General features: G+C 41.2%; 2 protein-coding genes across 21 annotated transcripts in view; one reads left to right on the top strand and one right to left on the bottom strand.

The window, feature by feature from the left end:
* The window catches only part of LOC109471908 (forkhead box protein P1-like), a 47,660-nt gene extending 43,055 nt beyond the window's left edge, over positions 1–4,605 (bottom strand). For 3 of the 14 annotated variants that reach the window (XM_019771377.1, XM_019771431.1, XM_019771441.1), the window contains exons 1-2: positions 4,404–4,604; positions 1,969–2,128 (exon numbers count right to left, since the gene is read on the bottom strand). In XM_019771377.1, coding sequence (XP_019626936.1) covers positions 1,969–1,977 — 9 coding nt within the window. In that variant the 5' untranslated portion in view covers positions 1,978–2,128; positions 4,404–4,604. Of the gene's footprint in view, positions 1–1,968; positions 2,129–4,403 lie in introns of all 14 variants that reach the window. The other 11 variants (XM_019771423.1, XM_019771499.1, XM_019771473.1 and 8 more) reach the window with 9 other exon arrangements.
* A 4,504-nt stretch (positions 4,606–9,109) lies between these two features.
* Positions 9,110–22,545, top strand: LOC109472498 (probable methyltransferase BMT2 homolog). 7 transcript variants are annotated; one of them, XM_019772281.1, is made up of 6 exons: positions 9,110–9,466; positions 17,804–17,856; positions 18,711–18,744; positions 18,905–19,199; positions 21,504–21,618; positions 21,796–22,545. In XM_019772281.1, the coding sequence occupies exons 1-6, from the start codon at positions 9,292–9,294 to the stop codon at positions 22,366–22,368; spliced, it is 1,245 nt and encodes a 414-aa protein (XP_019627840.1). In that variant the 5' UTR covers positions 9,110–9,291; the 3' UTR covers positions 22,369–22,545. The 7 variants fall into 7 exon arrangements, with proteins under 7 accessions (XP_019627840.1, XP_019627855.1, XP_019627875.1 ...); XM_019772289.1 differs by lacking the exon at positions 9,110–9,466 and adding an exon at positions 15,943–16,312; XM_019772316.1 differs by lacking the exons at positions 9,110–9,466; positions 17,804–17,856 and adding an exon at positions 9,745–9,861.
* The last annotated feature ends 1,677 nt before the right edge of the window (positions 22,546–24,222 follow it).

Below are 24,222 nucleotides of genomic sequence, written 5' to 3'. Positions count from 1 at the left end.
TCCAGCTAGCCTGTTACCGGAACGGCTGTCTTCCTTTTAGATCCTTGTCGGCGGTACGTTTGCTCACAGCTTGCTTGAAATTCCTAAGACATCAAAACTGCACAACCATTAATGTTCCCACGTCGTAAGATTCTTCAATAGGGTATCTGGGCTCATTTGTAGGCTACTACAGTGAGAGGAATTACATTCGAACCAGTGGCACAGTGACTTCAACATGAAGTCGTTTATCACATGAGGATTTAGTGGAGGTAAAAACCCAAAGCTGTCACAACCACTCAACTCTCAATTCCTCTCAACAAATTAACTGTGTCTGTGCTCTTGTGAAGTCTAGACTATTGTCTGCAAGCCTTCTTACTTTTCATATACAGGTATGAGGGAATTTGAGGGAACAGATTTTCTGTGTGTGAAGATCTGTACATGTGAAAAGGAGTCCATAAAATACATGTATGTCAGAAAATGCATGGTGCAAAATTTGTTTCACAATTTCCCACCTGTTAAAATTACCTGACTTTCAAACCCAGGTAGTACCACAAACTAGCAGATCAAGGAAGATTATTAAACAGTGAAATTTTCTTTGAAAAACTTAAAGGTAAGGTAAGAACACCTGAACAGCTACAGATTAACATGTACCTGCACTTACCTGCATGTACAGGTGGCATCTTGAGCCCTGCTATGGTACATTAGACAAGCATGTAAGCCTGGTACAGGTACACCACAGGAAGGATTTTGTTTCTCTATTCAGCTATGTGACTTGGTGGGTGGTTTTGTAGCCAAAATGTTGGAAAGCATGCCTTCCAAAAATGTTAATACTACACAAAATGTCACAAAATAAGACAAGTTCCTTCCCAACCTGAAAAAATAAATACAATCTCCGTCCAGACAACACTTCAAACTGATTAAAGTCAGGAAGGTCACATACACAAATTTATGCCAAATTCATGAAGATATTTGCACAAAACCTAGCCCCCTCCCTACAAATCATGCCTTCACTACAAAATATGTGAAATAGCTTGCCTACTGGAAAAGGACCAACCCCCCAACCCCCATGCAGACCCCCTTGACCCAGGTCTGAGAGGGCATTACCCTGTCCTAGCATGTCTGTGACTGGACACACAGTCCAGTACACAAATCAACACACAAGAAGCACAGTAAATTTGCTCCAGCCCATGGCCCCTCCTTCTGTATAAAAATGTGGGTCAGTGGGACACTTGGACTGAAGAGCCTCAAGTCAAGAGGCCTTGGGACAGCCCCCTCCCCCATAATGGATATATTTTTAGACCTTTAATAAAGATCAATATGTAATAGTTAGATATTCATGTGCCTGATCATTCCACCAAGTTTCATGCTTTAAAAGTGGAGTGCAAAGACATTCTGAGACCTGTTCAACAATCATGAAAAGTATGGCAGGAATCCCAGACGTTTAATGCACATCTCTTCATTCAAATGGGTACTGCTTGTAAGCACAGTATAACTATAACTTTTAAATAGTATAAGGACAGACAGTATACGGAATATACAATATGTACCCTTAATATATGGGCAGTTTGATCACAAAAGTAATTCAGAGCTTTGATAAGTCTTATAAACTGAGAAGAATCAGAAAACTTTTCTTGCAGCACTAGACAGTGACGGATTGCTGAGCAACCTTGAGATACCAAAATTGGAGTTGCCTGACCTTTGATTTCATAATTGGAACATGATGCACAAGTATGATTTAAAAGACAACAAAGACTGGAAAAGAAGGTATCAAACCCATTCATTGTCTATCATAAAATTTGTTGAGCAAACTGTCAAATATTTGGTTACTCATAGGTTGCTTGGCAGTTGCAGGCCTCTTGTGGAAAATGGGTGTAACAAGACTAGAATAGAAGACAAGACTAGGTCAGGTAAGGTAAAGACATGTTAGCCAGAAATGGTTCATTGACCTCTCATGGCCCTCAGGGTAACTAGAAAAGGGGAAGAACCTACCTGGGACATGTTCAACTTGAAGTCATAAATACATGGGACCAGTTGGCAACTTGTGGTGGGACCTCCTCTCTTCTTTATCTTCTTCTTCTTGTCCTTCTTTTCTTCTTAGCCCCTCTCTTTTGTTCTTGTTGTTCTTTGTCTTAGTCTCTTGGTGTCAAGACTGAAAAAAAATATACAGAATTGGACGTTATAAGGTGTACTTTAAATTTGGACAGCGTTTCTAATTGATTTAAAATTTATAGTAGTTACAGACTGACACAGACACAGTACTATAAATCTTTAAATGTTCAAGGTACTAGTAGTTCAATTTTCACAGTTTTTCAAAGTATTATATCTTCCTCGACTCCCCCCCCCACATTGCCTCTGATGGTCATATGGTGATGATGATGTGATATGTCTCCCTTGTATGACTACTATACCATAAAATCGTTCAACCAACAAATTCAAAACACCATTAAAAAACATTCTCCCTTCTTCCTCAAAGTAAAACCACTCCAAAAGTAGAATTTACAGAACTTCACCCATTAGAATATGTCAATGCCAATCTCACATCTCCAAAAGAGGACTTCTCTGACAGTTTGACTGAAAAACTTTTTCCTGCTTCCTAACCCATTTGTTCCTCATAACCTATATAAATTTGGTGCCAAAAAGGTATCTTAGCAGGATCAAGGTTAATTGCTATTTGACAGCTACTAACTATACAAAGAGCTTCAATTTTATTTTTTTAATCTTGTCATCTGCTCTCTGAAAAATAAAAATTGTCCACTGTCAAATCCGAACAAGGTAAACCCAGATGTTTGCTTTAGTATTGCAGACATCTCAGTAAAAAAGTGAAAGTGAGTCTTCGAGTGTCCCCTTGAGTAAGGTACAAAATGTATAAAGAGTGAAAGTGAGTAGGAAATGATACGGTTGGTCGAATCTCCATCTATCACCAGACGACGTAATCAATTTTCCAGTCGTCCTTGTCACTTTTACGGCCTGTTGTCTGGGACAATGCAGCCTAATATTTCATGACGTTTATTATTACGTTTGTAAAATGTGGGTATCCTAGGTGATATTCCATAGCATAAATGTATCATAGAGTTGGGAAACATTCGCTGATATTCATGCATGCGAAAAGATGACGGGGAATATTTAAAGCACATTCGATGAATGCAGCGTTCGGGACAGACTCCTAAATTATTCACAGACTTTTCACAAATTGTAGAGATTTCATTCAGTTGGCGTGTGGTGTGTATGGCTCTAGGTTGGGTCCCACCAGCCAAAGCACAAAAACACATCTGGCCCTGGGACGCCAAAACAAGAAAACAAAGAACACCCAGCCATGGAGGAGAATGGTTCCTTTCATTCCGAGTGACATCTGGCCTTTGCATACCAACCCGGGATCCATTATGCCTCAGTAAACAACAACATAACAATAGGTAAACAAGCCGCACAAATGGGACCTAACAAAGACCTCGACAGCTGTATAGAATTTCGCCCCGCACCCCAACCTGAGTTGCATACTAAACAGTACGTTCCCTTTTCCCAAACCAAGAACATTAATGCATCCAAACCCTTGTTTTGGGGACGTATGATTGAGGCAGGCCCTGATATCTTTCGACTATAATTGGAACTAAATGATAACTAGAGGGACGGGGAATTTGAGCAGTCCGTTACCAACACTCCAAACTGTATACACAAGGTCTGTGTATGGGGGAGTGGACGGGGATGTGGGGTTGCTAGCCTGCTTTTGCTAAATAAAATAAACCAACTGCATGTGATTTGGTGCTGGGGTGCGTGGTGGGATAATATGATCCACCTTTCCTGGCAGACAGGGCCTACAGAGAGGTCCGCCCCTGGGTCAACTGCCACACAGATGTCTGCACTTTCACATGGTAATGCGGCCCTGTCGACCACTTTCACTACCCCACAAACACCAAACCCCTCATTTTGAGCACACAGCAGCCGAGAAATCTGCTGATTCGCGTGATCTAGATGAAATAATTTCGTGAAGGCGTGATTTTCAATGCCCTCCATATGGGATCCCTCAACCCTGCCCACCCCCGCCACGTGGTACAGCCCAGTGTTTATGAAAACCGACATGCCATCCAAGGAAAAAATAACAACAACGGCATATTTGTCTCGGGCTGAGAAAACGACCCAGACTGGCCGATAGAATTTAAACCTCTGGCTGCCCAAATGCCCCAAGTTTGCAGCTAGCCGCAGACACCGACCCAACTAGCGGCCGCCGGGCTTCCAAATGGCGGGGTTTGTATACCCGGTACACGTCCTCATTTCCTATGCAAATTATTTATGCCCACAAGAAATCCATTTTGCCACAAATAACAACAAAATACATTTCTTCTAACGGCTCGACCGTGCACAGAGGTGGCATAGTAGGTACATCGAAGGATAGTCTAGGAGTAGAAGAGGAATCTGAAGTAATTTCTTACCTCGTCGCGTCGTTTGGGGGACGACTTGGAGGCCCCAGCCGCCAATAAATTGTAGCTTTGAAGTACACATGCAATTGTGTACGGCAAAGCATGCAACAACGCACGATAAATACAAATATATCCATCCGCCGAGCGTCTGTAGCCCCTCAAATCCAGAAATTCCATCACAAATCCGTCAAAACCCTCTGGATAGTGTACGAAAGAAGCTGCGATTTCCAACGGAGCCGTCGTAAGCTTTATTTTGGGCAGATTTTGCCCAGAAAAGCGGGCGAACTACTTCTCCTCGGATGAATACGTTGTTATTTTTAGAGGCAAAGGTCACGCCGCTGACGTCATACGCACCTGCTGTGTAAACAAAATACACAGCAAATGCAAGAAAAATAAATATTGTCTGATTCAACGGTTTTGGGGCGAGCCTGGGGAGATGGATGACAGATTTTCGGGCCAAGTGATGTGTCGGCCGGAGTGGAGGAGGTTTTGGCGGGAAAGATTTTGCGAGGACGTGCCGGGTCATGAGCGTGGGGCCCTGACAAACGTGAACCACATGAGAATAAAGCCCGCCTTTAGACTGACAAATTGTTTGCTAGATAAATATATCCCACCAATCGCCGGTCGCTTGGTAAACACCCCAGACACGCCAGGATAGCCCGAGACAAAAACCCAGCGGACGGATTGGATTTGCTTTGCCTTCGCCATATATGGCACACATGTCTAGCATCCGCTGTTTTAATTATTAATCCGGGCGCGAACTGCCTGCTACTCACAAAGGAATCCCTGATTCTCTCGCGAAGAAAAAAAGAAAAGCCGCGAAGACTGGCGGCTTGCTAATATTATAATAACATCACGCCTGCCTTTTAGTATTTTGTCTGGAAATTTTTTGGAGGCTGGTAACAAACGGAATCCATCACTGCCAGACGCCATAATACCTGTTATACCTTAATTACCTAGTCTGAGAATAAATACATGATACATAGGCCCCCATAGGACACAAGCCCATATATATATCTAGCGGCGAATAAAACATAATACAAAATCCTTTTTTTTTACAACTTTTAAAAACATTTCTACATCTTTTCATTTTTTGACCGTGATTTCTTTAGACTCTACGTCATTCAATCATCAAGAAGTGAGCCAACCCAACAATATAACAAAATTGAGAAATTGACTAATTAAGAATTTAATGTAATACATACATGTCAAAATGAATTAGCAAAAGTGATTAACGCTATACGTATAAGGCACATGTTTTACTCTACAATAATTTTACAGCCGTCTATTTCTTTAAATCATGTTTGCTTTCAAACCATTAAAAATCAAAGCTTATTCTTATTTTATACATTAGCAATATGCCCAGGGCTATGAATTGCTAATAAGCAATGAAATAGATTGGACCAATTCAATTCTTGTCGTAGCAGGGCTTATCTACTGTACCGAAGCGGCAGAAATGGATGATTCGCCGGCGAAGTGCAATCAGATAGACCGTCGCGATGCCACCCCGCGGAACTCCGTTTTTTATTCCCAGGGCCACTTTTTATTCGCTACGGTTTAACGGGGGTCTCGCCCCGCTTCAAAGGGAGAGTCTAGGCGGTGCGTCCCGGGGGGAGACCCCGTCGTAAAGTCGCGTCGTAATGGGAATGACACCTGTTATCTACGGGAAGATATGGAAAAACCTCGCAGTCGGGGGTGAACCGTTAGATAACCAGTGTGGGGTGCGCTATGCATTGTTGTAGCACTCTCCAACTCTCCAAGCAGCGGTTATTAGCCCTACTCTTCAAGATCAAGCAGAGGTTTATGGCATGTTTGTGGGCTTTTTATGGGGGGTTCTTTTTTAGCACTGGAATTTTTTTTTTCAAGCAGATAAAAAGAAGGCCTAAAAACACGCCAAAAATAAGCCAAAACCCATGCAAACCTCTGCTTGGAGAGTAGGTTAGCCCCAGAAAATAAAACAAAACTTAAATGCTTTTAAAACATGGTTATGCTTGGAGAATAGTTGATGACTTTGTCTCTCCAAATAATCTTTGAAACAAACTGTATGTTATTTATACCTTTATATTATGCGCATGTTGATAATAAGATAAAAAGGATTCAAAGCAATTCTAGGTATTTCATTCTGTCACCATATCTGACTAAACATATACTAGCGCTCCAGATGGTAGTGAATGTTCTTGTGTGGCCAAACGTTTTATTCAGGTACGTAATAAAATATTCAATAAGTAATAAAAGCCTTGCAGAACTTCTAAAACTGACATTTGCCGTATCTTCTCGACTCGTCGAAGTCTCCCACGTCACATACATGTCTTTCAATTAGCCTCTTGAGTCGGTTTTTTTATGGGGCTTAAAATGTGCCTTTTCAGTCCGGTGACATATCAGTTCTCGGTCACTCGGTGCATTGTGCGTCGCGCGGCCTCCGTAGATTAACCCCGACTAGTAAAGCCTGCTAAAGAGGGCTAGCCTCTACCAGGCTTCGGGAGGCGGCTGGAAAGAGTAGATATTGGCTAAATAGAGAGAATAACATGCCAGGGGAGTTGGTCCGCTTGACAGTACATTTTGCAGGTGTATTTATTGTTTTATTTATTATTTGATTTTTTTACCGATCTGATGTAACAATAGAAGACATGTCTGCTGCGGCCGAAAACAGAAGTACGTACCTGGAGAAGTTCTGTCAGAACCAGTAGTCGACCTATGCAACAGTAGTTGCGGGAGGATCTAAGGTCTAAGGTAAAATGTAGCATTCTGTCTCGTTTAAATTTATTTACTTCTTAAAGAAGTCACCTAGCCATAGAAAAAAGTTACAATCTCAGACTCAATATCAGGGTTGAAAAATCATAACTTATTAACGATTTCCAACTGTTCCATCGTTGTTTGCTTTTTTGTTTGTTTGTCTGTTTGTTTGTATACTTTCACATGGATTGATGGTTACGTCTTATAAAAAAAACGTAGCAGACTGCCTGAAAACGTCTCTCGGGTTTTCCCTAGCCTTCCCCACATCTGCTTGGAAATTTCCGCGGCCCTCTGCACGTAGTACGCAAACGGTGATGCGTGAAGGACGATCCATCTGTACCGGCTCACGTCACAAACAGCGCGCTCCTGGATTCATCTAACGGGGCCAGATCAGAGGAATTCCTGTCGTCACGTCAGCATGGATATCTTATGGACCACTGCCCTTATAGGCCCATCCCGTAGCCCAGCCCAACCTCCGTCAAAAGTGACAAAACGCAGAAACGCAAAATATAACTAGAAAGGTAACATTTGCAGGACAAATGCATAACGTTTACCTCCGCATATTGTCTGCTCTGTCAATTCTTTCTCAAACACATTCATATATGGTCAGACATGAGCTATAAAATTGCAACATGATGAAACCCAATTCTAGTTACCATGGTAACAGACACAACATTGGTTCAGGTCATTGAGGTCACTGTTTGGATAAGAAGAAAAGGAAGAAGAAACTCAGCAAAAACAATATGTTTTCCTCCAGTAAACATAAACATCATGAAGCCACTCTCTCTTGTTCTGCCTGCTAAATGTGACGGACTGTCAGGATTGGTCACACACAAACACACACACACACACACACACACACACACACACACACACACACACACACACACACACACACACACACACACACACACAGACACACACACACACACACACACACACACACGCTGCTAAACAATCTTTTCTGTTAGACAAACCTAGAACTAACGCACTGATGAAGTGTTTCATGTACAGGGCTGTCAGTGTGTGGAATAACCTTCCAATTGTCATGCAATCCACACAATCCCTGAGAGTGTTTAAGGATGGTTTGCACAAATACCTCCACCAGTAGTTACAAGCACTGTTCGACAGGATTGTCTAGTTTTTTAAATTATGTATATTGTAAATATGTTATTGATTTAGATGTGTTTGTGACTTGTCTAGTTGTCAACCATGTTTGTATAATGTATTGTCTCTGTGAATGAATACCAGGAAGACTAGCGGTGGACCCTAATGGTTATTCTAATAAAGTTTCAAAGTTTCACACACACACATTTTCCTGTGTTCTTTTAACATTATTTACACATTAAACATTGCATACACGTTAAAATGACTTACAACTTGAGACTTGAAGTTGTGAACTTTCCACTCCAACCATGGAGTTCCTCCATGCTACAACACAATGCAAAACGCACTACAGTGCTATTCACAACTACGTCGCTTGAGGTCGCTTCAGCACTGTCCCATTGGCCGCAAACTCTGGAAAAGGTTATTTGGGGACAAATGCTGCAATCGATGCATTATCTTATCGAAAAATTACTCTCCTTCTAGTATTCCCACTCGATGAAACTTTATTAATGCATTGGGCTAAAATCATTTGATTTCCCCCTTATATTACCTCAAGAATCTCCTTGGTTACCTATATAAAATGAAATGAAATTGTGTATCTTGAAAAAAAGTTTAATTGATGGAACTCGTCTTCCTGTATGGGTTTGCAAATAAAGTTTGATTCATCAAATATCGCTGATCTCAAAGCAGATGTAGGGTAGAAACTGCCCAAATGAAGAAAGCCATATTAACTACCACCCCTGTCTGGCATAGTGGACTAATCCAAAATCGTTCTAGCCAATCAATGATGGTAAAACAATGGTCCCTTTCCCTCTCAGCCAATCGCAGATCTTCACACATCCTGTGCTGTCTGATGACATACTCCTCATTTCGATGAAATTTTGCCGGGTCTCAAAAACACACATTTTCTTCATATTAATTACAGAATTGAAAACGATCTTGAAGGGAAACAACAATTTTGTGACTTTGTACATTTTCCCGCCTTAAAATACTCAAAGAATGCTCACATATATTTAGCTTGAACCGAAACAAATTATTCACGTGCCGAAGTAGGAGGAAAATGGCTACCGGGAAAAACATTCGGAGCGACTGCAGGAAAGTTTCGGAGAGCTCCAGCAGCGAGCGCGGCCTCTCCACGTCTTCCTCGGACGGTAAAGACGAGAAGGAGGAGAAGGAGAAGCTCTCAGGCGTCGTGAAGGGCGTCCACGCCAAGCTGAGGAGGAAATACCGCGAAGGTAAGCGAAAAGGGGGCGGGGTGAGTCATGGTGGGAGGGGGGCGTCGTATGCATGGCGAGAAAGCATGCCATCCAGTCTTACACGTGATACACCACAGGAAGTGTGCTTGTTTGCTTTGGTACGGCTTGATGAGAAGGCCAGCGACCAGAGGAAGTCCCGTGCCCTTTCACACGAATGGTTCCTCACTTCATCTTCATTTTAGTTGTTGAATGAGAACTGCATAAATCTGACAGTTTGGAGCGAGCTCTCACGATCACTTGGCAACTTGGCTTGACGTGTTGGTGACTTCTGTAATGTGAGAACTTTGACTTGACTGTGGGAATCGATCCATGTTTTTTTGGAACATGGTGGCAAATGGAAAATGATGCCAACCACAACTTACCTGTATCTGAAGGTTTGTTTGTTTTATTGTTTTATGTATTATATTCATAGATAAAAGTTTTAGAATCCTTCCCACACCTTACTGCATGTAGGGCTGCCCATGTCAGTTTCTGTAGCCCTTGGGCCACACAGTTGTGCAAGCACTACCACAGGGGGCTAGCCCACTGCTAGTGGTCATACTTCACATAACTGCTATGCCGAAAAGTAGCTTGGATGCCAGACCTTGGGCAACACGATAATCCCTTCGCATCAGGTAGGATTGATAATTTGAGGAAGGGTGCCAACTCCCAAAGCAGTGCGTGTTGGGCAGAGACCAGGCAGCGTATAGGAAGGATCAATGAATTTTCTTTCTGTATTCTAAGTGCTGAGGTCTGGCATCCAGGCTGTGTTCAAGCCCACAACCTCTCATTTCTGATCTGTATGCCAAAATTACCAATGAGTTGTTTTTTACATTGCCTGAAAGATCTTTCACACTGCCTTACTGTTATAAGGAGATGCCAAGGTTTACTTAAAAGATTAGACAGCTGAGTTAAATCAATGTGTATTGGTATGTGGGTCACTGACGGTTTATCGCAGAATGATATTCTGAATGGTGTTGCTGGATCAGACTTGGAAGGGGAAAGTAATGGAAAAGTGAAGTGATAAAGGTGCCAGAAAAAGTCATTTTGCCACTAGGGCCTATTGCTAAGACAATAGGTTTAAAATCCCTCCCACACATTTCAATTGTGTTTCTATAGCCACATACATGTATACAGAACTTTGCACAAGCACTACAGTACAGTAGGACTAACTACACTACACTACAAGTACAGTACAAGAAAAAATCTTATAGATTCAGACAATTTACAGATTGCTTCTAGTATAGGGGGATTTAGACACACGTAGCCACATATACAAGTAGGTTTTAAAAGTTGGCTTGTGGAAAAGTTTTAGGCACCCAGCTTTATTTTTAGGTTACTAGCATGGGACTAAAATGGGAACAGTCTACAGGGTTGCATAGTTCTTGTCTAGACCAACTGAATGAATGAACCATGAATATTTCTTACTACAATCATTCATTGTCTAGATAACCAGTAATATTTGTAATTTGTCCAAAATGTAAATGTCCAACCATACTAAGGTATACTGTAAATTAACTTATTTTGCAGTGACTTAACTTTGCAGTAGGAAGAAAAGGAGGTTTTGACAATGAGTCAAGTTTGCGGTTGAAACGATTCTGTAGTACAGTAGTCATACATTGGAAACACATATTCACAGCAACACAATTTCTTGCAAATAAGCAAATATAAAACCACCTCAACAATTTCGAGATTTGCAGTAGTCTGTGAGGGGGGTCTAAGTTGTCCAAATGTCCATGGAAATTTCCAGGATGTTTTGCCATGCTTTTAAATGCTTGGCTTGTAAAAACATGCTGGTCAGAAGAGCAGGTTTCCAATTGCACAATGTTGTTTTGTTCTGACGCTGGTTTGTGTAAGCTAAGCTGTGGGCCACACCATTTTTATTTATTGGTTCTCGGATCCACCCACTTTAATTTTTTCTGATTTGCTTAAAAAAATGTACATAATTTACCAAAATGCTAATATCTTAAAACATTCAACAGCTTAAGGTAGTTCAGGGCTGGAAATGCCACTTGCATATGCAGGTTAGTGCAGGTAAAATTAGAGCTGAGCAGGTGTTGGTGAGACCTTTCCACTGCAAATTCATAACACCCGAGTATGGCTTCTAATGCTGTACTATAAAATTGTTTCAACCATGGAGCGGTACCCTGTACTTCAATAGCTAAGTGTGAATGAACAAAGGTCTAATGAGGTTGAAAACTTGACATGGGGGCACCTTTTAACGCCCTGCCACTTCAACAAGACCTTATTGTTAACAGGTATAGGCGTAAAAAGGTGATAAAGTCTAGCCCCAAAATCAGTAAATCCACCATTGTTAACACAATGCCTGTACGACCAATGAACAAGGTTCCTTTTGTTGAGCGTACCTGTAAACACGGCCTTTAAAATATCAGCTTTCAATGTACACCTATAGGGTGACATCCGAAACCTTGAAAGTTAAAACAAGCGCTCTTTTATACAGGTTACAAGTCAAAGGTTTCTATAGAGAAAGCCAAGTCTTCAGTGGTCAGGATTTGGATGTGTATAAATAAGAGAAGAAGGGAAGACTCCATTTTCAAAGATTTTTTAATAGTTAAGCAAGAACAGATAACATTGTGGAAAAGACCTCTCAACCACAAATTCAGTTCATGACACCACTAATATTTGTTTCTAATGTATTACTACTGTACGACAGAATTGTTACACCCACAAACTTAAAAGACAGCGAAAATGATTGAATTTGCAATATTGCTTTGTCATAGATGACAATAGAATCCAACCCAATTAAGCTGTGATACCTGTCAATCTACCTGTCAACCACTTCCTGGCAGAACTAAGGATACCTGGGCTTCCTGTAACTTTTTGTTGTTTTTTCCTAGCTTGGTGGAATTCATTATGACTCAACAATTTCCAAGGAAAGTCACTCCACTAAGGATTTTTGCCTACTACAGTAGTACCACCAAGCCACAGGTCTTTTGGTTGGGGTTATTGACTTTAAAACCTAAAGTAAATTAAAGGTTCTTGGTTTGACTACCTCTATCCAACAGAGTTTCTATTCATGATCTAATTAAAAGGGGCTCAAAGTGTGGCTCTCACCCACATGTTAGGACAATGATTAATTATGATCTAATTATCACTTTTCTAATAATCCAGACTACCCAGTATATACACACAAAGTGAGCTGACTGTGAATGTTTGCCCGGTCTTTACCCCTATTCTAGTATCCCCCTATAAAATTAGGTTACAATGTCAGACTTTGGGCCTTATGACTGATCATTTGACATTTACCAAGTCGGTGTCACATTTGTTAGAACGGAAGTTGGATCCAGGGTTAGATACTCCAAATTTTTCACATAGAATCCTGGTACATCATACTACATATACAGTAAGGATAGGTTTTGTGATAACAGGGGGAACAGAGGTTTTTGTCGTGTTTTAGGTTCAGTACATCATTAACACAATGCAAGACAGAGTACATTATACTACTACATAATTGCAATAAGAGGTCACTAAAAAAAACTGCCAGCACAAAACCACTCCAAATATTTCCCAAGTTCCTGGAGGGAACGAAAGACCTGACCTTGAGTTTCTTGACCTAGTTTCATCCCATTTCTACTCCCTTATGTAAAATACAGCTTTGCATTCTTTTGGAAATGGGTCCTGGGATGTGAGTGTGCACAGGACTAGAATTTGGACATATGATCATCATGCTTTGACATTTTGATTCAAAAAGGAATGTCACGTTGTCTGCCAAGTGCCATCCCTCGTGGAATCATAGTGAAAACCAATGTTAGAATACCCTGAATGTATAGCATCCCCTAGTCATCTAAAGTTTCAAACTTTTGGCCCTTCTATCCCTTTTCCCCCTTTTTTCTAGAAAAATACTCATCGCTATTCTTTTGCGACTTTTACCAGTGAGGACACTACTAATAAACAGGCCTCCTGTGGTGTACAGCCTAATTATCATCTAGTTATCACCTTCTTTGTGATCCATAAGATACAGAGAAGAACAGGAAACAGTCTGTTATCACCTACTTATCACCTTCCTAGGAGCCCAGACTAATTAGATTAGGACATAAGCCAATCAGAAGTCTTTCTACTGTTCTTATAGAGTGAAGAACAGAAAATGGTGACTTGTTTTGATCCTTGTATAGATTCTAAAAGAGAGATGAACTTTTTTGTAAGTCTGCATCAATTTATTTTCTTGCTTCTTGTATGTTTTAAAGTACAAATTTACAGATTTTTCCAGCTGACCCAGCTTTCATATTGACCTTCTTGTTCAGCACATTTTTTTTATTCTGGAGTCAGCAAATTACTTAACTTCGTTGTTGTGAGCCTTAGTGCATTTTTTGCAGCAACTTTTCCACCTCAACTTTGTGCCCCTGCAAATATGCAGTCCCAATGCTTTAATATGACTACTGTATATGTACTACAGAATTATATTAATTGCAAAATATTCCTTTCCCCTCCTTCAGCAAATTTAAGCCCCCGCAAACATAAAGATGAATTTGCAGTAAGTACGTGCAGTTCTGCTCGAAGCAAGGTCACCCAGCAAACTCTGGAATCAAACTAATTGAAGGTTAGGATGTAGGCGGGTGGTCACTAGTATAAGTAGGACAATTACTCCTTAGTCTTTTGGCTTGAAGTAGTCGTGTGTATCGGCATGTAGGCACACTCAGTCTGTTGCTTGGTGGTATAGTTATTAATGAGGGTCTGCATGGGGGGGTCCTGGCAACGGTTAACGGTAAATTCAGCAGGGCCGATAACGCTTAACGGTAAATTCAGGACGGTCGGCAACGCTTAACGGTAAATTGACAGGCTTTTTTTCGAGCTGCACTGGATTTAATATCTTGCTTTGTGAGAAAAGGTGATCACTAAGAAAATTACGTATACCTTACATGTAATGAAGCACGCATTAAAGGTATGTGTTTCCCACCTGCCCTGGTCCCCTAATGCGTCCACAAATAAAGGGGAGTCCGAGTCAACATTGGCCAGCTTGCATTTTTTCAGTCTGCCCAGTTTTACCGATGGATTTTGAGAGGGGAGCGCCGAAGGCGCTCGTAATCCGGGGGGTCCGGGGGGATGCTCCCCCGGGAAAATTAGGATTTTTAAGCCTTCAAAAACGCAATTTCCCGCATTTTGAGAGGCAAATCATGGTGTTGAGAGTGTTTGTCGGTCCTTCTGATGTTTTCATATTTTACTCAAGATTTTTGTTAATTTGCCTGTCAAGGTTGACGGATTCGTTAAGAAAATTCTGTAACTCTCCGCAAACTTCCGGAAATTGAAGGGAAAACTGGTTCTGGCTAGAGCCGAAGGGACCGAGCGCAGAAGCGCGAGTCGAGCGCCAAAGGCGCGAGCAATGTAGGGGGGTCCGGGGGCATTCTCCCCCGGGAAATTTTGTATTTTTAAACCTTCAATGACACATTTTCCTGCACTTTGAAAGGCAAAATTAGGCGTAACGAAGAATTATTCATTAACGCTTAACGCTGAATTTAGGATGACAAATAACGTTTTACGTTGAATTAAAACGGCCAATAACGCTTCACGAGGAATATACTGATAACGCTTAACGTTGAATTAGAGCGGGCCGGCAACGATTAACGGTGAATTAAAATAGCCCATAACGGTTAACGAAAAAGGGCATGCAGACCCTCATTAATCGTTAGCAGGATAGAATAGCAGTTGTTGGCTTCTTGTTGTGTTTTATTTGTTATATTCATTAGTAATAATGGGAGTGGATGGTAGAAAATATTATGTTTATTCTAAAAATTGTCAAAGTGTGAATCATACATGTATGTCCAAATTCACACACATACACTATATATAGCAAACTTCCACACACACACACACACACACTCAGAAACAAATTCTGAGCTGAAATGTGAATAGGGTCTCCATGTCTTTTTCTGTGAGGCCAAGCTAGCTATTCTAATTCACCGTTAATTGTAGACCACCTGCCAATGAGTGTAAAGGAATAATCCAATCAATAAACTCGTGAGATAGTCTATTTGACTTCAGATAACATGTACATGTACACGAAATCTAATATCCTGCTTCTGTTGAAACTGGCCCTCTGAGTTTCTTTGCATGCCACCGAAATTCTCAGAAAAGTTTCGGCTAAATAAAAATCCCCCTTTTCACCTGAAAGCGTGATGATGCAAACAGGAACTGTTTTTACATGAGCTGACACACTTCCTTCATCACCCCACTACAGAGGGCAGGTAGGGGGCGGGGCTTGGGCTGATGCAATGCCTGACCAAGTTGTTTTTCAGCCAAGCAGACTAGTCTATTTTGTAGGGGGTGGACAGAAGCTTTAAACCTTTTGATTTGGGTTCTAATAATACTTTTAGAACAGTAATTTCAATACATTGTAGTAAATATACATGTTCTTATGTCTGATATTGGTTTTCATAAGTATGAAAGATGTTTTAAGAAATTTTGTACCCTTTATAGGAATGGTACGACCTGCTCATTTGAATGTTAGCCCAGTCTTGGCTTGGGGTTGCATCACACCACCCAGCTGGGCAGTCAGTGATTGATAGCATGTGCGGACAGAGGTAGAGGTTGTTTTCCACTTACAGCAGTGGTCTGGCTGTTTTCCACTGGCGCTCTGGTTGTTTTCCACAAGCGGGGTGGCTCTCAGCTGACAGGGCTTTATAATATAAAAGCCTGTGCTTCCATTGTCTGGGAGAGAAAAACTCTTCTTGTGTGAATAGACTAAGGTTTTTGCTGTGTCAGTGATGGGTTCGTTTTCGGTGTGTATCCACTTCGACCGTCAGCAGTACCCAGCGATACAGACGGGTATGAAATCGTGCCGGGGAGAGTACCAACAGTACGAACTCCAGTGGCCGCTGGAAGATATAGACGGTGAGGGTTACAGACTTTACAGTTGGTGTTTTATTTACTGTGTATTGTGCAGGATGTCTTTGAACTGTTACTAGTTTTTATGGCAGTTGCAAATGAATAGAAGCGGTGCTTTATAACGGTTATGTCATTCTTTTGAAGCCAATTTTATGCCTAGTGCATCAACTGTTTATGGGACGATGTCATGCAAAAAAAGAGCATGATTTTATATGAACCAAAAGGGAATTTTAAAGATTTTAAGAGTTTTAACCAGGTTTTCTTTTTTTTTTCTGTCAGGTGCTAGTCTTGGATGTTCAGTGAATTTTTGACAGAAAATGTTTTTGAGAGAAAATTTGAGCAGGAAGTAAGAAAAAGGCCAGCAGTGGATAGAACAAGATGTTGTGTATTGTAGCAAATGAAGGTGACTCTGCACTAGTGACCACCTTACTAGTAGCTTTGGGACCTCCTCACCATCACGGCCACTTTTTGGTGGTCCCTGACTGTAATAATATATGACCACCTGTATGTAAAGACCACCTTGCCTTGCATGGTCGCTGTAAACAGGTCCAACTGTTTTTCATGAAGTTTACTTGTGAAACATGCATCGTTCCTTGGGAGGGAAGTCATCTTGTCAGTCAATAAGGTCATGCCTTGGTTGGCTATACATGTACTGGTCAGCACTGGTCAGTACGTGACATGGTATGTGTCCTCGTTACTTAGTATTCTGGGGGGTCATCTCTGTCAATAGGGTTATGACTTGTTAGGCTATACGTTCACTGGTTAGTGTCAGTAACCGAGGTACATGCATGTCAGTACATGTGCACTGGTCTTCTATTCTGTATAAGGTCGGCATGACCCTCGCTTGTGACCCCCATCCCTTATAAGGGAGTGGGCTGGTAACCCTCCATTCCTTATATGGAGGTGTTTTTCCCAGTTAGTGTCTGAGACGCGGGGTTGTTTTTTCTCAATGACAGGACATGGTTTAAAGATTAGATTCTTAATGGTTTCTAAACTGTAATATGAGGTACCAGGTATGCAAACTTTATATAGTTACCTCAGTTTTGTTCTTTTATCGTTTGCTGAGCGAGCTTTCTCACCTAGCTCTGTTGAAAGGGAAGTCCTCCTGAGTGGAAAATTACAAAAAATGATGTCAAGCTTGAAGAATTACCAGTTGTTCAACTTCAAAAACAGCTGCAAAAGTCGTTGAACTCAAAACGTGGCCTTTGTCAACCGTAGACAATATGTCATGGAAAATTACTGACAATAGCTATAACTGGAAAGGTTACATTCGGCCAAGTGGGTCGAATATTTACTAAATGTCTTTTATCTTTGACCCTGTGCTTCATATTTGCTTGATATTGGCAGTGGCTTTTGGAATTGTATTGTGGTATTTTGTATGAACCTAGGTTGTTAACCTACTTAAAATGTCAATGTCCTCAAAATTCAAAATGTTATGTCCTCAAGGAGTTTATGGAAATGTCTTTTTAAATCACATGTGCTTGAATGTTCTAATAGACGAACATCATCATCAGGACGAACATCATCATCAGGACGAACATCATCATCAGGTTGTTAACCTACTTAAAATGTCAATGTCCTCAAAATTCAAAATGTTATGCCCTCAAGGAGTTTATGGAAATGTCTTTTTAAATCACATGTGCTTGAATGTTCTAATAGAAGATCAAAGATTTATATCAATAGAATTTTGAGAGTTTATGTTCAAATTGCAACAGAAATTTCTCTAATCCAACAACCATGCACTGATTATTGTACTTTGAACAAAAGATTTTTAAAAAGTAAGGATCAAAGAGCAACAACGGAAGAAATTCAAACGATGCGTTACGCGTACTGACCAGTTAGTCAGTTAGTGTGCACATGCACGTGGCTATTAACACATTTTCTCTCGGTCCAGGAACTAGGTAGAACAAACTTATGTCGCCCCAAATTAAACCTCTCTGTTTGCAATATCAAAGGTTTTCTCTCTCACGCTCAAGCCTCGTGGTACATTATATAAGAGGTGGAAGGTAAAATCCCTGTCACACATTCAGGATCTTCTTTAGCTCCTAACTACTCCCAATCAAGGTCAGAACTCAAAATCAGTCAAATTTGTCATTTTGAGCAAATACAAGTGGAATATGCCCTATTACATGGCTTGTCAGAGCCTTCTCTGGCTGATTTTTCAGCCAGAGTGCAGGCAACTTTTTTAAGACTAGTAGGCAACCTTGTATTGGAAGGCAGAGCTCATCCCGGTCCTTCCACCACAGTTTTACCTCTGTAGTCATGTACCCACTTTACACCAAGGCAGAGTGAGAAAAGTTATGCCTTTCCCAAGCCTTTCTCATGTCCAAGTTACCCTAGCTACTAGTACTTGGCCATTCAATGCTACAATTGTATTGACTGTGTTCCTCTCCTCCCATCCCAGTTGGAGACTTTGACAAGATCTGGCAGGAACACTGGTAAAGTTATGAACCCATTTTCATTTTATGCCTGGGTGGAGTGAGGTGAAGTTTTTCCTCAATACCCAAGGACACAACATCTTGCCAGGCCCACTACCCTAGCTACTTGGCCATTCAGTGCTACATTTGTATTGACTGTATTCCTCTCCTCCCATCCCAGTTGGAGACTTTGACAAGATCTGGCAGGAACACTGCGAGGACGAACAGTCGCTGAGCGAGTACGCCTGCGCCATGAGGCTGCTGGCTGTGGACCACTGGAAGAAGAAGACCCCGAGCGACCACGACCGCATCGAGTGGTGCCGGAGGACGTGCTACGAGTTCTTCCGCGGCGGGGGGCTGCTCAAGTGCCTGGAGAAGGACGAGAGGAGACGGCAGCACACGCTAGGCGGCGCGGCGAACGGGGACAGCTGTGAAACGGAGAGGAAGAGGATGAAAACAGCCGACTACAACACAATGTAAGTGTAAGAAACAGGAGGAGCCAGTAGAAACAGAAAAAAAACCTCCTGGTCCCGGGCCGGGGTTCGAACCCACAGCCCCCGGGCGCCAGCTTACAATCCAACGCTCCTACTGAATCAGCTAAAAGGTCTAGACCCATCGGCCGGGTCAGCCTGTGTAGCCTGTTACACTACAACACAATGTATGGAGTTAAATCATCCTTACTCTTCAAACTCTACGCCAAAACAGTTACTCAAGCAACTGGATATGATTTTGGAAACGGTCAGACGTTTCAGGTAGCATCCACTACCTTTCGTCAGTGACACTGGAGAGTTGTAGGAGAAAGTCAGGTTTATAAGCACAAAGTATTAATTGATATGTCAGTGAAGAGAATTTTTTGGGGAAGCCCAAAAGGAAACCGTACTTTAAACTGTACTTTTTTGGTAGTACCAGTGATGTAAATCTTGAAATGTCTGCTTTTTATTCTCATGGTTTTTGCCGTGAGCAGCCCTCAAAATCATGACACCACGAATATGTGTTTTTCACTGTAGTACCACATTTACAAATACAAATAGTCCCAGTGAAAATAAATGATTAAGGCCACTTGTCAAAAAGAAGATTAAGGCAGCACATTAAGTCTTCGATTGAGACTGAAGCACTTTAGCTATACATGGCTCATTGTTGCCAGGCAGATTTTGCATCTCATTACAGCCTACTGTATGTTAGCAGTGGTTTTATCTTCTCTATCACAAACTCAATTAGCCTGGGTACCATCCTACTTGTATGCAGGGGCTCCCACACTCGCTTCCCTAAGAAGTAGTGTGGGAGCCCCGGTATACAAGTAGGATGGTACCCAGGCTAAAACTCAATGACACCCTGAGTGTGAGTTTCGATTGCAATACTACTTACGTACCAATATGAACCTTAAACACTGCAAAAACGTCTTACGTCGGAATTAAGTCCCCAGGAAAGTAAATGATTTTACGGTAAGACTAAGAGTCTGAGGGTTTGCGTTTTCCCTAAACAGGAAACATCAGTGTAGGAGGCCTTCTCAAGTCCTGCACATCTGTTACGTTTCCTCTCCAAACATCACTAGGATCAAATTTAGATTTTAAGCATGGCCCCTGAATATAAATTTTGCTTCTAAATATCTTCCAAGGGTGTTTAAAAAGGCTTTCCTTTTTACATGTAATCAGGGTTCTAGCTAGGATTTAATTTTAGCGTAGTGGTACTGGCCGCATGTCAAGAGAGCGAAGCGACCGAGAGGGGGGATGGGGCGGAGCTTTTTAAAAAATTGAGCTAAAAAAGAGGCCATTTGAGGGATAACCAAAGGGAAAAAAATGTTATTTCTAATGTACAAAGTATCCTTGATTGGTAATTTTTCACATTTGATCTGGCATTCTTGAACAAAGAAATATGGTCACAATGCCCCTAAGCTGTATTGAAAAGTTAGCGTAGGGGGTGAAAATTATAGCGAAGGGGGCCTCTACACTACTTCGCGCTAGCTAGAACCCTGATGTTTGAAGGTTTGAAAGAAGAAATAAATATAAAGTAAAGCTGCAATGCAGTTTGACATCTTGTCACAAACAGGTGGTTCTGTTTAGCTTAAGGGATAATTTATGCAGAAAAGGGCCCTAGCAACTGTAGCTATTTATAGCCAATCCTGCGGAGAGATGTTACACGCATGTGTAATGAAGGGTTTCGCAGTTCAACAACATGTCGGCTGAGTCCTGCGTTCCAAGCAACTTCTTGAATATTTATGACATGGTCACCTTTTGACTTCTTGGCCTTATTGTGGATTCAGTGGGCAATTGATTGTCATTATGTGACTAGGCAGAAGTACATAGTACCATTACTGTGAATCCATTTATTTCCCAGAGACCTAATTGTGCTTTAAGTTCTGTAGTACAGCAGACAGTGGAAACGCGTATTTGTGGTGTCATGATTTCGCGTGAAGAGGTCACAATTGAATTTTGTTTTAAGATTAATTACAGTGCCGTTGCTGTGAATTTCTAGCTCCTTTTGTCTTTGAATTTTCCCACTGCCTCCTATAAGGCAACAGAAATGCATATATCTAGAAACTTAAGAGAGGAAACAAAATAACCTTTGATGTGCTGGGACCTTTTGGGACCTTTGACCTAACTTCCTGTCAGTGTCCCCATGTAGAAATACATGTAATGTAACATTAACAGGAAAAACAAGCAAAGACATAGACACACCGCAAATAAGTGAAGAAACACAGACTTAGGCCAAAAACAGTACATGTACCTCCTGTTGTTGAAGATAACTTGCTAACACTTATCCGTTTGTCTTCCCTATTTTAGAAGACTTCCCTTCACCAGTAAAATCCGTCTACTGGATGTGGGCAGCTGTTACAACCCCTTCATGGAGTTTGAGGACTTCCTAGCCATCGGAATCGACATTGTTCCTGCTGTAGAGGTACGCTAACATGTGGAGAAATTTTTTTATAAATCATCAACTCTAGTGATTCTGCTGGAAAACATATAATTTTTGAGCAAAAAATGTTCTTTTTATTGATAAAACTTTGTGAATCTCTTCTGGGAATGATTTGAGACGTTTAAATGCTAATGGTGATATTTTTGTCTATAATTCCAGAGTGTTTACAAGTGTGACTTTCTCAACCTGCAAGTCCAGGAGCCTCTACAACTGGCACCTGACACGATAGACACTTTCCTCCGAGGGAGTTTACGCAGCCCGCTCGAAAGAGTACCTCGCGAAATCTTCCATGTAGTCGTGTTTTCCCTTCTGTTGTCGTACTTTCCTTCGCCGTACCAGCGGTGGATATGCTGCCAGAAGGCGCACGAACTCCTCGCGTTGAACGGACTCCTGTTGATCATAACGCCGGACTCCAGCCACCAGGGACGCAACGCCGCGATGATCAAGAGCTGGAAGAAAGCGATCGAGTCCATGGGTTTCCAGAGATGGCGGTACGGCAAGGACAGGCACTTACACCTCATGGCATTCCGGAAAGTGTCAAGAGACACGGGGAACAATCTCCTGACTAACGACGCTTCGCCTGACATGCTGTACATCCCACAGGACTTCAATGAGTTTGAGGAAGAGAGCGTGTTCACGGACGATTTCACGCGGTCGGAGAGCGAGGAGAGACTATTGGTCGAGGGTTTCGGGGCGTTGCCTGAAGGAATGGACGAGCTTGACTTCAGTTAGGGTCGCTCCACGTGGTGCCATGTCTGTATTTTGTATGGTGATATTTGTAGTTAACTCTGTTCCACTGTTATGTGCCATTTTAACCCTCCAACGGTCAAAACATAGAAATCGGAGAACCAACAAATCGAATTTGGTGCAGATTTAGTTGGGTCTTCCTTTGCCAAACAAGACAAATAAGGAATACAAACAAGTGAATATATTGAAGACTAGCCAGTATCATGTGTGTATCTATATTTATGCAATATTCTTCCATGTACCTTACAGCATTTAACCCCAAAAATCTGTAACTAAAAGAGAGGGCATAAAATGACACGTTATTTGAAATCAAGATTTTCAAATACAAAGAGCTAAGATTTTCGTATTGTTTTGTCTATATGCATTTTGCTATGTAAATACATATGTATGTGTTGTCTACATGTATGTATATTTTGCAATAAATGTTATACAGTGTATACGTATATAATACTTACACTGTTATTTTGTATACTTTTTAGAGCATTGAGTACAACGCAAAGCATTGTTCATTTATTTCAGTGCAGCTAGTTTAACTACCTCTTGTTTGAATCTGTGAAAATTATTATCAAAGTTCAATATTTTTGGCAAAACCTAACTTCTGATATCAAAATGATTAAAAAATGATATTAGAATTAAAAAGGATCTCATAAAATTTAATCACTGATTCTATACTTACCAGCAAATTGCGACTATACTTTGCAGTTTTACTTGAACCTCATAACCTTCTGCGACTTCCATTTTAAAAGTTCTTAAGTCTGGAGAGTTGTGATTTAAAGGAGAAGGAAGGAAAAGGGATGGAAATGTTGTAGTAAAAATGTTTGGGGCTGCAAAGTTACTTTGAAGAATCTGGTTCAAGATTAAGTACAATTTCAAAAAAAGAAGAGAGAATGTGTGAATTGAGATGGAAAGAGAGAGAGGAGACAGAAAGTACTTTGAGCATCATTTAATCTGGAAGTTGCATAATATATTAAATCACCATGTTGGGGAAACATAATGTCAGCTGTTGTAGTTCTTGTTGATTTATAAACTCATGCAATCAAAAAGGATCTTCGTTCTGACCAAGGAGGTTATACTGACCACGTTTTATATGTTATACAATGTCACCTGGTTGCTATACACATTACATTTTGAAACTGTCTTAATTATCTCCGTTTCTTTTCTGGTTGTTCATTGGAGAAGAAATACTGGAATAAAAAAGTAAACTTGCCATATGTGTCTGGTCCTCATTAACCTATTAGAGGTTCAACCCCAGCAGCTTTCTATGGTACTACAGCAGAGCTCCCGAATCCTAGTTTTTGACATGTTCTGGACATTTTATGGTCATTACTTTGTAAGGGTAGATGGCTGTCCTCAACGTACCTAGCATGTGGAAATAAAGACGGCAACACAAGAAAACAAAAAGACAGACGCACCTAAAACAAAACTGGTTTATTGTGGAACAACTCTCCTTTAGCTGCCCACCCCTGGGTGACAGAGAGGGTGGAGTGCATAAAACAGTACAATACATCAACATACAAGTACATAAAGTTACAAAAATGTGTAACGTCGTATGTGCTTAACTTATGCTTGGTTAAACTATACACGGAATTACATGTAATACCCCTAGCCCTACTGATTCATCTACTGGGAGATTATGGATGGACCATTGTAAGATAGATGATGATTAATCCACGTTAAGGCGCTTAAGAGCCTCATGCCGCCGCCGACGTTCATAATGAGAGTCACAAGACTCTCTCGGGGCCACTTTGGGAATAATGCACGCACGCAAAAAAATACACAGATTTAAATTAAAGTAAAACTTGTAGCATCGAGGTCTTGGAAAAACCAAGAGAATGTGAT

This window comes from Branchiostoma belcheri, unplaced genomic scaffold (genome assembly GCF_001625305.1).
Source record: "Branchiostoma belcheri isolate BF01 breed outbred unplaced genomic scaffold, Haploidv18h27 scaffold10, whole genome shotgun sequence".
NCBI lineage: Eukaryota > Metazoa > Chordata > Leptocardii > Amphioxiformes > Branchiostomatidae > Branchiostoma > Branchiostoma belcheri.
Note: the sequence above shows the minus strand (reverse complement) of the source record. Positions and strands in the feature narration are given on the sequence as shown.

What these genes read in the sequence shown, in the direction of transcription:
- LOC109472498 (XM_019772281.1), top strand. Translation starts at nt 9,292, where the DNA reads ATGGCTACCGGGAAAAACATTCGGAGCGACTGCAGGAAAGTTTCGGAG. An exon ending in AAGATCTGGCAGGAACACTG is followed by an intron (nt 18,745 to 18,904) that starts GTAAAGTTATGA and finishes CTCCCATCCCAG; the next exon opens with TTGGAGACTTTGACAAGATC. An exon ending in ACAGCCGACTACAACACAAT is followed by an intron (nt 19,200 to 21,503) that starts GTAAGTGTAAGA and finishes TCCCTATTTTAG; the next exon opens with AAGACTTCCCTTCACCAGTA.